This window comes from Hyperolius riggenbachi, chromosome 9 (assembly GCF_040937935.1).
Source record: "Hyperolius riggenbachi isolate aHypRig1 chromosome 9, aHypRig1.pri, whole genome shotgun sequence".
NCBI classification, from domain to species: Eukaryota; Metazoa; Chordata; class Amphibia; order Anura; family Hyperoliidae; genus Hyperolius; species Hyperolius riggenbachi.
The window spans coordinates 91,574,774-91,591,338 of NC_090654.1; the positions used below are offsets into that span (position 1 = coordinate 91,574,774).

Sequence of the window (16,565 nt, forward strand, 5' to 3'; positions counted from 1 at the left end):
AATACTGATGATAATTGTTAGCAATAAAGATACTAATCGCGATTAGTGATGGGCCGAACAGCCCGCCTGGTGAACCCCCCTGGGCCCCTCACCACCCCCGGGCCGCAACGACCCGGAGCAGCACACCCGCGCCGCCAGGCGGAGTGCGCCCCAGCCCGCGCCGGGCACCCCCCGCGCACGAGCGCGACGCCACTCATGACGTCACGCACATGCGCAGAGAGCGCCCCACAACAGGAGCGCAACCCAGGACACGCCCCGCCGGGCAGCGCAGGTGCACCACCCCGGGCCACCGCGACCTGGAAGCAGCAAGAGGCCCATGGATTTAGAGATGCCCGCTGGCGAACGGCTCGGGAACCGCTCGCCACATCTCCAATCGCAATAAAGGAGGAAAACTTAATGTCTCAAAAACAAAACAAAAAAAACAAAACAAAAAAGAGTGGATTGAGTAAAAATAAAAATTGTAATAATAGTCGCTGCTTTATAAAATAAGTATCAACATTGTTGGTAACATTAATAATCCATAGTAAAAGTATATCGCTCATAAAATCATAATAAATCTATCATGAATTTATATAAACACAAATAACAATTAAGACTTGGCCAGCTATTGAATATAAATATACACATAAGTCAGACTAAGGTGGTATCTCATAGCTACATAAGCTATTCGATCACAGCGCTAGTTGCTCTTTAAAAAATAGACTGGTCACAAATGGGCTAAAAGAAAAGACACAGCATTTCATTGTGCTAAGTTTGAGTATGGTGGGTGAACCGCAGGGGGAGCGTTAGGTGGTCTGATGGAATGAGAGTCAGAGCACTTACCAAATAGAAAAGATCATCTAGCATAGGGAGCCTCTGTAGGGGGCTCTGCAGAGCTGTGTTAAATAACTTCTGTAGTGTTTGAACCGCATGCTTGCTGAAAAAGGGGCGGTACCGGAAGTTATTGATGATGTCATCACACAAAGGGCCGCCCACCGGAAGTACTGGCGGCACCCTTTTAGTTCTGCGCGATGTCTAGGGAAAGGCTATTAAATGCCAGTACTTTGCTGTTCTAATAGAGAACATTCAGATGCTGGGGGAAAAAGGTTTAGTAAATGGACACTAGATGGCAGCAGTGTTAACAATTCTTCAGTATAGATAGTGCTGGAGAAATATTTGGTATTTTTGCTTGTTAATAATAATTATTATGCTAAATTATTACAAAATGCTATAAGTGCATATTGTTGGTATCAGGTGGGGTATCATAATTTGCTCATAGATTTATTAACAAATGTGCATGAAATAATATTTTTGTTATGAAAAATGATAATAGCATTTTGTAATAATTTAGCATAATAATTATTATTCACTATTTTAGTATTATTAATATAATGTATATAATTTTATAATTAGTAAAATTGGTTCCAATTGAGATAGTAAGTTCAGACCAACCTTGAGAATTCACTATAAGCCACCTATTACTAACAATCGCCTATGTTTAAAGAATAGCTTTTATAACAAGCACAAATACCAAATATTTCTCCAGCACTATCTATACTGAAGAATTGTTAACACTGCTGCCATCTAGTGTCCATTTATTAAACCTTTTCCCCCAGCATCTGGATGTTCTCTATTTGAACAGCAAAGTACTGGCATTCAATAGCCTTTCCCTAGACATCGCCCAGAACTAAAATGGTGCCGCCAGTACTTCCGGTGGACGACCCTTTGTGTGATGACATCATCAATAACTTCCGGTACCGCCCCTTTTTCAGCAAGCATGCTAGATGATCTTTTCTATTTGGTAAGTGCTCTGACTCTCATTCCATCAGACCACCTAACGCTCCCCCTGCTGTTCACCCACCATACTCAAACTTAGCACAATGAAATGCTGTGTCTTTTCTTTTAGCCCATTTGTGACCAGTCTATTTTTTAAAGAGCAACTAGCGCTGTGATCGAATAGCTTATGTAGCTATGAGATACCACCTTAGTCTGACTTATGTGTATATTTATATTCAATAGCTGGCCAAGTCTTAATTGTTATTTGTGTTTATATAAATTCATGATAGATTTATTATGATTTTCTGAGCGATATACTTTTACTATGGATTATTAATGTTACCAACAATGTTGATACTTATTTTATAAAGCAGCGACAATTATAATTTTTATCTTTACTCAATCCACTCCCCCCTTTTTTTTTTTTTTTTTTTGAGACATTAAGTTTTCCTCCTTTATTGCGAGATGTGGCGAGCGGTTCCCGAGCCGTTTGTCGGCAGGCGTCTATAAATCCATGGGCCTCTTGCTGCTTCCGGGTCGCGGTGGCGCGGGGTGGTGCGCCTGCGCTGCCCGGCGGGGCGCGTCCTGGGTTGCGCTCCTGTTGCGGGGCGCTCTCTGCGCATGTGCGTGACGTCAGGAGTGGCGTCGCGCTCGTGCGCGGGGGGTCCCCGGCACGGGCTGGGGTGCGCTCCGCCGGGCGGCGCAGGCGTGCTGCTCCGGGTCGTTGCGGCCCGGGGGTGGTGAGGGGCCCAGGGGGGTTCGCCAGGCGGGCTGTTCGGCCCATCACTAATTGCGATTAGTATCTTTATTGCTAACAATTATCATCAATATTATTCTTTCTTACATAATGTTTTTTTTTATAAATTATTATTATTATGTATGTACAAAAACGCATCTAAAAATTTGATCAATATGATATGACGCAATGTTTATGATCTTGGTAGAACATTTTTTACTATTATGTTTGATATACATGTACAAGTATATTGAGGAGTTCTTGTTGCTATTGTAGGCACTTTTACTGGCCTGATGAAGCGGGCCAAGACCCGCGAAACGCGTTGCCTGTGCTAATAAAAATCCCTTGTATTAACTACAGAGGTTTCGTCATTGAGGTAAGTTACCTCATATCACTTTTCGATTTTAAGCTGATTTTAGATGCTTTTATTACACCAGGGCGCCTCTTTCCCTTTTACGTGCTAAGTATACCCCCGAACACATCCTGTCCGAGGGGAGGTGGCAGACCACCAGTGGAGTCCCCACAGTGGACTCTGTCCCCCTTTTTCCACTAAGAGAGCGACCATCCTTCCGGTTCTGGCTAGGACCACCCCGAGTGGAGTCGGGTTTATTGTCTCCACTTGCTTCCTGTGGTTGGTTGCCCCCAGCAACCTCCCTTTGTGAGTAGTGCTTCTAATTTATTTTCTTTTATTGTGGTCATCGACATATTGCACTACTGGGCTCCCGGTTTTTGTCTCCTGTGACTTTTTCTACAGGGTGTTCATCCACCCATACTACAATTGCCTAATACTTAGCAGGGCTGTAGATTTGGTACAAACTGACTCTCGTCTCCGACTCCTTAGTTTATGAAACCACCGACTCCAGGTATCCAAAATTGCTCCGACTCCTCGACTCCACAGCCCTGTTTAGACTCTCTTTCCCCTTTTGTCTCTCAATGCTGTGTATTATGCGCACATATCTTCGACCCCTGTGTAAAAATCTGTAGGTGATTTGTTCATTGCATCAGATGTAACTCACCATTGTCTTGTATTGTTTATTTTGTATTGTTCTACCCTGTATTCTGTTATACAGCGCAACTGAAGTTGCTATATCAACCTGCACATGTGTTCAGGTACTCCTACATCCGTACGAGTACATGAACACACATGCATGTTCATATAGCATTCCAACCTGATTTATTAACTAGAGGTATGCAGCTTTAACCACTTGAGGACCGTAGGCTTTACCCCCCCCTTAACCTCCCTGGCGGTAAGCCCGAGCTGAGCTCGGGCTATGCCGCGCAGGAGGATTTCTCTGCTTCTGGTGGGGCGATTCGCCCCATTCAAAGTGCTGTGCGCGCAGCCAGCACTTTGCTAGCCGCGCGCACAGCTCGATCGCCGAGCCCCCCCGCCAGAGCCCTGCGCTGCCCGGACCAATGAGTTCCGGGCAGCGCTATGGGCTGGATCGAGTGCGCAGGACGTCGGCTGACGTCCATGACGTCCTGCCGATCGTCGCCATGGCGACAGGAGAAGCCAAACAGGGGAACGCGTTATATACACGCTCCCCTGTTTGCTATTGATGCCGGCGACGATCGCACTAGAGGGCCACATGCGCCCTCTAGTGGTGTTTAATGTAGCTACCACTCTGGTAGCTTTACATGAAACAAAAAAAAAAATTCAAAAAAAAAGCATTTTTGCCAATTTTTAAAAATAAATTAACCGCCAGGGAGTTTAAGGACCAGGCACTTTTTTTCCATTCAGACCACTGCAGCTTTCACGGTTTATTGCTCGCTCATACAACCTACCACCTAAATGAATTTTGACTCCTTTTCTTGTCACTAATAAAGCTTTCTTTTGGTGCTATTTGATTGCTGCTGCGATTTTTACTTTTTATTATATTCATCAAAAAAGACATGAATTTTGGCAAAAAAATGATTTTTTTAACTTTCTGTGCTGACATTTTTCAAATAAAGTAAAATTTCTGTATACATGCAGCGCGAAAAATGTGGACAAACATGTTTTTGATTAAAAAAAACCCATTCAGTGTATATTTATTGGTTTGGGTAAAAGTTATAGCGTTTACAAACTATGGTGCAAAAAGTGAATTTTCCCATTTTCAAGATCTATGACTTTTCTGACCCCCTGTCATGTTTCATGAGGGGCTAGAATTCCAGGATAGTATAAATACCCCCAAATGACCCCATTTTGGAAAGAAGACATCCCAAAGTATTCACTGAGAGGCATAGTGAGTTCATAGAATATATTATTTTTTGTCACAAGTAAGCGGAAAATGACACTTTGTGACAAAAAAAAAAAGGTTTCCATTTCTTCTAACTTGCGGAAAAAAAAAATGAAATCTGCCACGGACTCACCATGCCCCTCTGAATACCTTGAAGTGTCTACTTTCCAAAATGGGGTCATTTGTGGGGTGTGTTTACTGTCCTCGCATTTTGGGGGGTGCTAATTTGTAAGCACCCCTGTAAAGCCTAAAGGTGCTCATTGGACTTTGGGCCCCTTAGCGCAGTTAGGCTGCAAAAAAGTGCCACACATGTGGTATTGCCGTACTCAGGAGAAGTAGTATAATGTGTTTTGGGGTGTATTTTTACACATACCGATGCTGGGTGGGAGAAATATCTCTGTAAATGACAATTTTTTAAATTTTTTTACACACAATTGTCCATTTACAGAGATCTTTCTCCCACTCAGCATGGGTATGTGTAAAAATACACCCCAAAACACATTGTACTACTTCTCCCGAGTACGGCGATACCACATGTGTGGCACTTTTTTGCACCCTAACTGCGCTAAGGGGCCCAAAGTCCAATGAGTACCTTTAGGATTTCACAGGTCATTTTGAGAAATTTTGTTTCAAGACTACTCCTCACGGTTTAGGGCCCCTAAAATGCCAGGACAGTATAGGAACCCCACAAATGACCCCATTTTAGAAAGAAGACACCCCAAGGTATTCCGTTAGTAGTACGGTGAGTTCATAGAAGATTTTTATTTTTTGTCACAAGTTAGCGGAAAATGACACTTTGTGAAAAAAACCAATAAAAATCAATTTCCGCTAACTTGTGACAAAAAATAAAATCTTCTATGAACTCACCGTACTACTAACAGAATACCTTGGGGTGTCTTCTTTCTAAAATGGAGTCATTTGTGGGGTTCCTATACTGTCCTGGCATTTTAGGGGCCCTAAACCGTGAGGAGTAGTCTTGAAACAAAATTTCTCAAAATGACCTGTGAAATCCTAAAGGTACTCATTGGACTTTGGGCCCCTTAGCGCAGTTAGGGTGCAAAAAAGTGCCACACATGTGGTATCGCCGTACTCGGGAGAAGTAGTACGATGTGTTTTGGGGTGTATTTTTACACATACCCATGCTGGGTGGGAGAAATAACTCTGTAAATGGACAATTGTGTGTAAAAAAAATCAAAAGATTGTCATTTACAGAGGTATTTCTCCCACCCAGCATGGATATGTGTAAAAATACACCCCAAAACACATTATAATACTTCTCCCGAGTACGGCGATACCACATGATTGGCACTTTTTTGCAGCCTAACTGCGCTAAGGGGCCCAAAGTCCAATGAGTACCTTTAGGATTTTACAGGTCATTTTTATTTCAAGACTACTCCTCACGGTGTAGGGCCCCTAAAATGCCAGGGCAGTATAGGAACCCCACTAATGACCCCATTTTAGAAAGAAGACACCCCAATGTATTCCGTTAGGAGTATGGTGAGTTCATAGAAGTTTTTATTTTTTTGTCACAAGTTAGCGGAAATTGATTTTAATTGTTTTTTTTTTTCACAAAGTGTCATTTTCCGCTAACTTGTGACAAAAAATAAAATCTTCTATGAACTCACCATACTCCTAACGGAATACCTTTGGGTGTCTTCTTTCTAGAATGGGGTCATTTGTGGGGTTCCTATACTGCCCTGGCATTTTAGGGGCCCTAAACCGTGAGGAGTAGTCTTGAAACCAACAATGTCGCAAAATGACCTGTGAAATCCTAAAGGTACTCATTGGACTTTGGGCCCCTTAGCGTAGTTAGGGTGTAAAAAAGTGCCACATATGTGGTACCGCCGTACTCAGGAGAAGTAGTATAATGTGTTTTGGGGTGTATTTTTACACATACCCATGCTGGGTGGGAGAAATATCTCTGTAAATGACAATTGTTTGATTTTTTTTTTACACACAATTGTCCATTTACAGAGAGATTTCTCCCACCCAGCATGGGTATGTGTAAAAATACACCCCAAAACACATTATACTACTTCTCCTGAGTACGGCGATACCACATGTGTGACACTTTTTTGCAGCCTAGGTGCGCTAAGGGGCCCAACGTCCTAATCACAGGTCATTTTGAGGCATTTGTTTTCTAGACTACTCCTCACGGTTTAGGGCCCCTAAAATGCCAGGGCAGTATAGGAACCCCACAAGTGACCCCATTTTAGAAAGAAGACACCCCAAGGTATTCCGTTAGGTGTATGGCGAGTTCATAGAAGATTTTATTTTTTGTCACAAGTTAGTGAAAAAATCAATTTCCGCTAACTTTTGACAAAAAATAAAATCTTCTATGAACTCGTCATACACCTAACAGAATACATTGGGGTGTCTTTTTTCTAAAATGGGGTCAGTTTGTGGGGTTCCTATATAGGGTTGCCACCTTTTGACTGAGGAAATACCGGCTTTGGGGTGTGGCCTGGGGCGTGACCTAAAAGTGGGAGGAGTTAGTTACGTCCCTTTTTCAAAAATAGCACAAGAAAAATTACAAAAATAAATACAAATGTTAATACCAGTAGTTTAAAGAACACCGGGAAGGTTAAAAATTGCCCCTGGTTGGTACTTACCTCGGGAAGGTGAAGCCGCTGAATCCTAAATGAGGCTTCCTCCATCCTCCTCAGCCAGCCTGAAACAGTGTTGAGACCCCGTTGCCGCTGCGCGCAGTAGCAGCTTTCCACCTGGGCTCTATCGAAAATAGCCGGGCTCGATCAGGTCTGCTCTACTGCGCAGGCATGAGGCACCAGCAAAGCAGATTGGAGTGGACCCAATCAGGGTTGGCTAATTCTGCCAGAACCTGAGCGGGAAGCAACTAGTACACATTCCAACAAGGAGATCTTGGGGGGGGGGTCACAGTGCTGGATCCCCTCTAGTGTGGAGGATGGGGGAAGCCTCTTTAACATCCAGAGGCTTTTCCCTCCCAAGGTAAGTTCTCCCTTGGGGCACTTTTTTCCTACAGGTACACTTTACAGGTGACCATTAATTATACAATTCCACGACCGATAGATCATTTCCAATCACTGCAGTAATCGATCGGATGTAACTGGTCCTGCCCCATTAATGACCAAATAACTTGTAGCCAAGTCGATCAGATTATCGGAATTGACCTATTTTCGTATCGATACCATCGAATTGGCTAGCAGGAATTTGGCCATTAATGGGTATGACTGATCATTTCTGCCTGATTACCACAGAAATGATCAGCCACAGAATTGTATCATTAATGGGCTATAGCTATACATCAGCAGATTATGAGCAGATTCGACAGAGACAAATGTATCTTTAATCAAATCTGATTAGAGATAAATTTGTCTCTAGTTGTAGCTGCCCATAATCTGCAGGCTGATTCCCTGTCCGATTTCAGCATGAAATCTTCAGGGAATCAGCTGAGCCTGCCGTGTCCGCTCCGCCCTCCAATGTATAAATGTGAGACACCCCTTCCCCCGTGTGTGCATTTATACATTACCTGTCCTGTAGCAGCCTCCGCCTATGCACTGCCAGCGTGTATGTGGCTGTTAGAACCCGGAGAGATGGACGGACACGGCGCGGAAGGCTGCTACAGGACAGGTAATGTATAAATGCACACTACATTACGACGGCAGCGGTAGGGGTTTCGTCGTTCATTCTGAAATCGGCCGCCGTACACCTCACTAAACAATTTCGGCCTGATATCTTGCAGCATGTGTGATCAATGATACAACCTATTTTACCCCCCAAATTGGTCGCTTTGTCTGTCGTGCATGCACTTTGTGGCACCGATTTTCATCCAATTCGATTATAATAATCGAATTGGATGGTCAATTGGCCACCAAGTTGCCTGAAGTATGGCCACCTTAAAAGTCTGGAAGGGGGGATAGGTGCTGATAGAAGGTTGGGGGAACGGGGTAAGGAGAGAGAGAGGGGGGGAGAGAGAGAGAGAGGGGTGTGAAGAAAGAGAGAGAGGGATGGTGGTGAAGAGAGGGGGGAGAAAGAGAGAGGGGGTGAAAGAGAGGGGGGTGAAGAGAGAGAAAGGGGTAAAGAGAGAGAGAGAGAAGGGGGTAAAGAGAGTGAGGGGATGAAGAGAGAGAGAGAGTGAAGAGAGAGAGGGGGGTGAAGAGAGAGAAAGAGAAGGGGGTGAAGAGAGTGAGGGGATGAAGAGAGAGAGAGAGGGGGGGGGGGGGGGGGTGAAGAGAGAGAGGGGGGTGAAGAGAGAGACATACTGTGTGTGTGAAACTGTCACTCTGACTCTGGTACCTTCTTCCTTGCTTTAACACACAACTTCAGCTGTGACCAGTGGACTGCTGAAGCTCTCTCCACTCTTATCATTACTGGCTGCTGCCTGGGGGGCTGGGCTGGCTCATCGTACTGCACACACCACAGAAATAATAGCGGTAGCAGGCCTGTCCTTTCCTGCACATTCCAGCTCACACAAGAAGCACAGTAATCATGTGCTGGCTCTGACTGCTCCCTACCTATATCTGTTTCTTTCCCTCCACACAGACGGTGAGAGCCTGCGCTGTGGGCGGCTGAGCTGGGCAGCTGCTGCTGCAACATGCCTGGAAGACAATTCAGCACTCACGCTGCTCAGGGAAGGCTCACAGACTCTCGCTCAGTCTGCTCGGCTCCTCCTCCTTCCCTGAGCATCCTCACTGGTTATTGGCTGGCAGTGACTGGCCAGCCAATCCAATAAGAGAGGAGGGAGATCTGTCTCCAAGTTACTCAGCAGCAGGGAGCCTGGGGCTAATTTTCCGGCAGATAACGTGCCGGTGAAACTTTTATTCCGGCGCCGGCTTTTTAGTGAAATTTACGGTAGGGCCGCCCAGATACCGGCTGGGTGGCAACCCTATTCCTATACCGCCCTGGCATTTTACGGGCTCAAAACCGTGAGTAGTCTGGAAACCAAATGTCTCAAAATGACTGTTCAGGGGTATAAGCATCTGAAAATTTTGATGACAGGTGGTCTATGAGGGGGCGAATTTTGTGGAACCGGTCATAAGCAGGGTGGCCTTTTAGATGACAGGTTGTATTGGGCCTGATCTGATGGATAGGAGTGCTAGGGGGTCACAGGAGGTGATTGATGGGTGTCTCAGGGGGTGGTTAGAGGGGAAAATAGATGTAATCAAATGCACTGGGGAGGTGATCGGAAGGGGGTCTGAGGGGGATCTGAGGGTTTGGCCGAGTGATCAGGAGCCCACACGGGGCAAATTAGGGCCTGATCTGATGGGTAGGTGTGCTAGGGGGTGACAGGAGGTGATTGATGGGTGTCTCAAGGTGTGATTAGAGGGGGGAATAGATGCAAGCAATGCACTGGCGAGGTGATCAGGGCTGGGGTCTGAGGGCGTTCTGAGGGTATGGGCGGGTGATTGAGTGCCCGAGGGGCAGATAAGGGGTCTAATCTGATGGGTAGCAGTGACAGGGGGTGATTGATGGGTAATTAGTGGGTGTTTTGCAGGAGAGAACAGATGTAAACACTGCACTTGGGAGGTTGATCTGATGTCGGATCTGCGGGCGATCTATTGGTGTGGGTGGGTGATCAGATTGCCCGCAAGGGGCAGGTTAGGGGCTGATTGATGGGTGGCAGTGACAGGGGGTGATTGATGGGTGGCAGTGACAGGGGGTGATTGATGGGTGATTGACAGGTGATCAGTGGGTTATTACAGGGAAGCACAGATGTAAATATTGCACTGGCGAATTGATAAGGGGGGTCTGAGGGCAATCTGAGCGTGTAGGCGGGTGATTGGGTGCCCGCAAGGGGCAGATTAGGGTCTGATCTGATGGGTAACAGTGACAGGTGGTGATAGGGGGTGATTGATGGGTGATTGATGGGTAATTAGTGGGTGTTTAGAGGAGAGAATAGATGTAAACACTGCGCTTGGGTGGTGATCTGATGTCGGATCTGCGGGCGATCTATCGGTGTGGGTGGGTGATCAGATTGCCCGCAAGGGGCAGGTTAGGGGCTGATTGATGGGTGGCAGTGACAGGGGGTGATTGACGGGTGATGGACAGGTGATTGACAGGTGATCAGGGGGGATAGATGCATACAGTACACGGGGGGGGGGGGGGGGGTCTGGGGAGAATCTGAGGGGTGGGAGGTGTTCAGGAGGGGGCAGGGGACAGGGGGGGGGGGTAAAAAAAAATAGCGTTGACAGATAGTGACAGGGAGTGATTGATGGGTGATTAGGGGGGTGATTGGGTGCAAACAGGGGTCTGAGGGGTGGGCAGGGGGGGGGGGTCTGAGGGGTGCTGTGGGCGATCTGGGGCAGGGGGGGGGGGGAGAAATCAGTGTGCTTGGTGCAGACTAGGGTGGCTGCAGCCTGCCCTGGTGGTCCCTCGGACACGTGGGACCACCAGGGCAGGAGGCAGCCTGTATAATACACTTTGTAAACATTACAAAGTGTATTATACATTTTGTATGCGGCGATCGTCGGGTTAACATCCCGCCGGCGCTTCCGTATGGCCGGCGGGATGTTGCGGCGGGTATGCGGAGACAGGCGCCGGTGGAGGATCGCGTCACGGATGACGCGATCGCTCCGCCCATGCCCCTACAAGGACCGCCGCCATTTGTCTATACGGCGGTCCTTGCGGGGTCCACTTCCCGGCCGCCATTTGTCAATACGGCGGTCGGGAAGTGGTTAAATTGGAATTTTTAAGAGGCTCAAGTACAAGTCTACCCTTGAAAGTCAATGGCTGCACTTGGGGACTTGGAGGGGTTAATGGCTGCACTGGGTAAAGTATTGTGGCCTTTAACCCCTCCTGGTCTCCAAGTGCAGCCATTTATTGTCTCTCCAGCCTGCAGACTGCTTGTGGCAGGAGACATTGATCTATCTTCCCACCCACCACCACCAAAAGGACAGCCACTACTCTATTCACCCCCCCCCCATGGAAATAAATGCAGAGTAATCACCACAGCAGAAGTGAAGTGGGTGTCGGAGACTTGGATCCTCCCTCCCACCATCTCCCAAAGGGCAGCCACCTCTCACTAACCTTCCCCATGTTTAATTAAATGCATAGTAATCGCCGCAGCAGAAGCAAAGTCATTTACATGTCAGTGCCGGTTGCCATGCCCGCTCATCTTCCTCACTCGCACCGCGTCATGTGACTTTGGGAGCCAGCGGTACATGCATTAGCGTACCGCCGGCTCCTGAAGTCACATGACGTGGTGTGAGTGAGGAAGATGAGCGGGCATGGCTACCGGCACTGAAATGTAAATGACTTTGCTTCTGCTGCTGTGATTGCTCTGCATTTAATTACACACAGGGTAGGTTAGTGAGATGCGGCTGCCCTTTGGGTGATGGTGGGAGGGAAGATCCAAGTCCCTGACACCCACTTCACTTCTGCTGTGGTGATTACTCTGCATTTAATTACACACGGAGAGGATCTAATGCTTCATACACACTTGAGATAAAAGTCTTTGGAAAAGGCAAGATCACAGACCAATCTTACCACCCTTCATGTAGTATGAGAGCCATACCTACACAGTCTATTCTATGGAGCTGCACTCCCCATCAGATAAAATCTTTGCAATATGCTGCACACAAAGATGCCCGTACACACTCAAAAGATCATTATCTGCAAAAGATCTGTTCCTGCAAAATATCCATTCCTGCAAAATGCGTTCATAGTCTATGAGATCTGCAGATCATCATACACACTTGGTTTAACAGACAATCATCTGCAGATCATCTGCAGATCAGATCCACCAGGATGGATTTTCAGATCTGCAGATGATTGCCAGATATGCAGATGAAGTCTGTTAAACCAAGTGTGTATGATGATCTGCAGATCTCATAGACTATGAATGCATTTTGCAGGAATGGATATTTTGCAGGAACAGATCTTTTGCAGATAATGATCTGTTGAATGTGTACAGGCATCTTTGTGTGCAGCATCTTGCAAAGATTTTATCTGATGGGGAGTTCAGCTCCATAGAAAAGACTGTGTAGGTATGGCTCTCATACTACATGAAGGGTGGTAAGATTGGTCTGTGATCTTTCATTTTCCAAAGACTATAGTCTGATGTGTGTATGCACCTTTAGTCCCCGGCCACTAGTGCACTGCAGGGAGGGGAGAGAGAAAGGTAGCCCTCTCATTTTGGCTATAAGTTGTTAAATTTAGCACTACTCATGTATAAGTCCACCCCTCCACTTGTACTATGAGTTAGTCCTAAACTTCTCAACTTGTATCTGAGTATATACAGTAAGCTACATATAGATGTTAGATTTTCCTCACGCAAGCATCATAAGAGATTGTCTTTTGCAGAAATCTAGCTCTTCCTTGAGGAATACTTCCCTTGGCTTTACATATAATTTAGACACCATGTTTTTCTTTTTACAGCGGCTTCTGCATTAAGTTCCGGCTCCAAGCCTCTATTTCCTATTTCCTCTACTGTGAGCTCTGCTGCTCCTACTCCTGCTCCGCCCAAAGCCTCCTTGCCACTTTCATTTGACTCCTACCGTCCTCCAGGTACGTTTTGAATTAATAATCTGTGCTTTTTCACTCCTGTTTTGTTTTATTCAAGCAGCAATTCCAATAGCCACACCCTATTATATATGATAAATGTATATCCACAATAAGAAAAAAAAGATTTGAATAGAGTTGCAAAGGGTTTGAACATAGTAAAGTGTTTTTATTTATTGATCTTTTTAACTAGAATTATTTTCCTTATTGCTGAGAGTTCCTCTCACCTCCTGTTTGAGTGGTAAGTGTGACATCAGAGCAGGAAGTGAAGGGAAACACTGCAGATAGTATTGCTGCACAGGTATGGATAATGTAGATATCACTGGCATTTCAAAGGGTGACTGTTTCAGATTTTGCTAAAGCAGGCCTGAGCTCAAAAAGTCTTCATGTGCAGGTGTGGGCTTCAAAACGATGCAATTACTTAAAAAAAATATTCTTTTTATAAGTCTAAAAAAAGGACTGCAAGTTTGAATCCATGGCCGAGGCTAAAGACATTTAGAGGCCACTATCTCGAAAAATTGTAAAATGCATGCATGCATATGTATGAAATGTGCATTTGTTCCAAAGTAAAATGCAGTACTAATTTCTTTTTTTTTTTTTTTTTTTTTTTTAAGCAACAGCAAGATAGGAGAAACACAATGCTGGGATAAATGTACTTATAAATATGTATTTTGAAATTTACATTAACCACTTAAACCTAACTGGACGAGTATACACGTCCAGTGTAGTTGTGGAGGGTGCACCACCAGTTTGTTACTAAATTAGGTACATGTGGTATCGTTTTAACCGGGAGAAGTTGTAGAATACATTTTGGTGTGTTTTAAAGCTTGGACCCTCATCACATAAGACATCGGTAGTGGCAAACTCAACCAAACATAAAAATTACATTTCAAAATTATGATCAAACTTTGGAAAGTATTAGTGAAGCTATACAAGACATATGTGGTAACATTTTAACCGTGATTAGTTGAATAGATTTTAGGGGATAAGGGTTATGTTTTGTGTACTTTTTTTTTTTTTTTTTTTTTTTTAGTAACTGAATCAAAAGCAATAACATTTTCAGAAATTCTGTAGCAAGACTTCTAAAATGAAAAAAAGAGACAAAATATAAAAGGAAATGACTATATTGTTACCTTAGGAACTTGGCTTTTTAAAAAATGTATGCCATGAGGGTATATACTCTTATTTTTGCAAATAAGGTCTTGTAATAATCAATAGTGTACAATGAGAGAGCATTTTCCTACTATTCTTTAAAATGCATAGAAAATAAGGTAATTACTGAACAAAAATATTACTCGCTAAACGTCTAATTTGTCCTGAAAACATTAGCTTAAAATATTTTTAAACTACAATAGCTGAAAGCTGAGAAATGATGAATTTTTGTAATCTTTTTCCTCTTCTTCCCTGCAAAATGTATATAAAATAATTCTTAGCAAAAAGTACTGCCCGTAGAAATCCTAGTGTGTCCCGCAAAAAAATGTATAGATCATATTTCAGTGTGATAAGTAGTAATAAAGTTATTGACCAATGAATGGGAGCAGCACTGATATGTGAAAATTACTCTCGTCCTGAAGTGGTTAACTCGACTCATAGCCTTAAGGTGGCCATACATGATACAGTTAGATATATTTCTTTTCAATTCAAGCAGTACAATCTGTTTTTCTGATTGGTTGTAACATTTGAAAAATCTGGCACACTTGACCAATATCACACAATTATGAAAAAAAAATTGAAAACTCTGAAAAAAATTCTTGGGTCTATACATCAAGAAATGCAGCAGGTATGAGAAGCACGTGACCAATCAGTGTTCTCCCGAGAGTTTTTTTCCAGCCGGGTGGCATGAAAATGTAGCCGGGTGGCATGAAAAAGTAGCCGGGTGGGTTGAGATGAAAATGCAGGGCAACTCTGCTTACAGCATGTGAGGAGGTGAGCCGATGACAGCCGGGTGGTCACCAAATCTAGCCGGGTGGAGCACCCGGCTAAAAGAGCCTGGGAAGTAAACAGTGACCAATGAAGTTGGGCGTCAGTCAGGTGAGTTGATCCACGAGGCGGATCGCTCGTTGGTCGGGGGCTGCCATACACACGCTTTATTATCGGCTGAGGCAGTCGTTTTCAGCCAACTCGGCTGACTTTAGACAAGCGGGTATACGAGCCTTTTACAAGAGATGGATGGGGCTCACAAAAAGGAAACAATTAGATAACTCAATTGTCCTTGCAGCTGTAATGCATATAAATTACAGTTGTCGTCCTAATTAAATTCCCAACTTGATGTCACTTCGTGGAGTACTCCTACATGTATTTCCTAGCAGTCAGTGGGAGGTGCTTTCTGCCATTTTGATAATTTCCTTGTGCCTCTGTCTGCTATTTGCAGATCCCTCTGATATAGCATAGGTGTGTAATAAGGAATGACTATAAAGACAGTTTATTGTAGCTAAAGTAAAATGCCTCCAGACTTGTCACTTGCATTCATTTAATGTATTTTTCATTTACAGCACCACCAGCAAACGCCAAGCCATCTCAGCCACTACGACCACAGGCTAAGGAAGCTCAGCACATGCCTCAACCAGGACCATCAGGAGCTGCAGTGAACAGACCTCAAGGTAATCATGTCCGACTGGTGTCTTACAGGGAAAATCCAGTTTCTTTAGGCTGGCAAAGTATGCTACTTGTCAGCCTCAGTACAGGCATAACTTGTATTTAAAATAAGTTAAAGTATACCTCTAGTCATGTTAGTTATTGCAAATAATTTCCGGATATGTTTTTACCTTTATAACTGGCTTTTTTTTTTTTTTTTTTTTTTTAAAGCAATTGGTCCCTATAAGTTAACCATTTTTATCTCCTTTGTTTACTTGGTTTGGTTGGCTTTGCCTGCTGCAGGAAATGTGCTACAGTAACAAGCATATCTCGGCATGCAAAAAAACAAAAACAAAGCTCCCTATTTCGGATAAGATAAAAACACTATGACCACATTGTCATTTAACTCTTCCCCTTCCTACCTTTAAAGAGTTTACACAGATAAGGCTGTTGTCTAGGTGATGTGAAATGTAGAGTAAACTGTGGCAGTAAGGAGGGAAAATTGACACGGAGTTTGATAGGAAAAAAATGTCAGAAGTGATGTCACTTTGGGCATCACATAGAAACAGTAATGATCGAAACCAGTGGAAACTTTTTTTTTTTGTATCACATTTTTCCTTAATTCGACAGTGAACACTAAAAAAACATCAGGATAGGTAAGCTAAATAAGTAATTTCTTAATGGATTTTTTTTATTTTTTTTCCAGTTAATATGGAATTTCATCCTACTTTAAAGACGAGGCAAAAAGGCCTTTTACATGCCATTGCTCTGATTATATCCTGTACTTGTCTGAAGAGCACTGCAAA

General features: G+C 44.3%; 1 protein-coding gene across 2 annotated transcripts in view; it reads left to right on the forward strand.

Moving 5' to 3' along the window:
- LOC137532558 (uncharacterized) overlaps positions 1-16,565 on the forward strand; it is a 97,076-nt gene that overhangs the window by 60,158 nt on the left and 20,353 nt on the right. For both annotated transcript variants that reach the window (XM_068253188.1, XM_068253189.1), the window contains exons 14-15: positions 13,063-13,191; positions 15,678-15,785. In XM_068253188.1, coding sequence (XP_068109289.1) covers positions 13,063-13,191; positions 15,678-15,785 — 237 coding nt within the window. The remainder of the gene's footprint in view (positions 1-13,062; positions 13,192-15,677; positions 15,786-16,565) is intronic.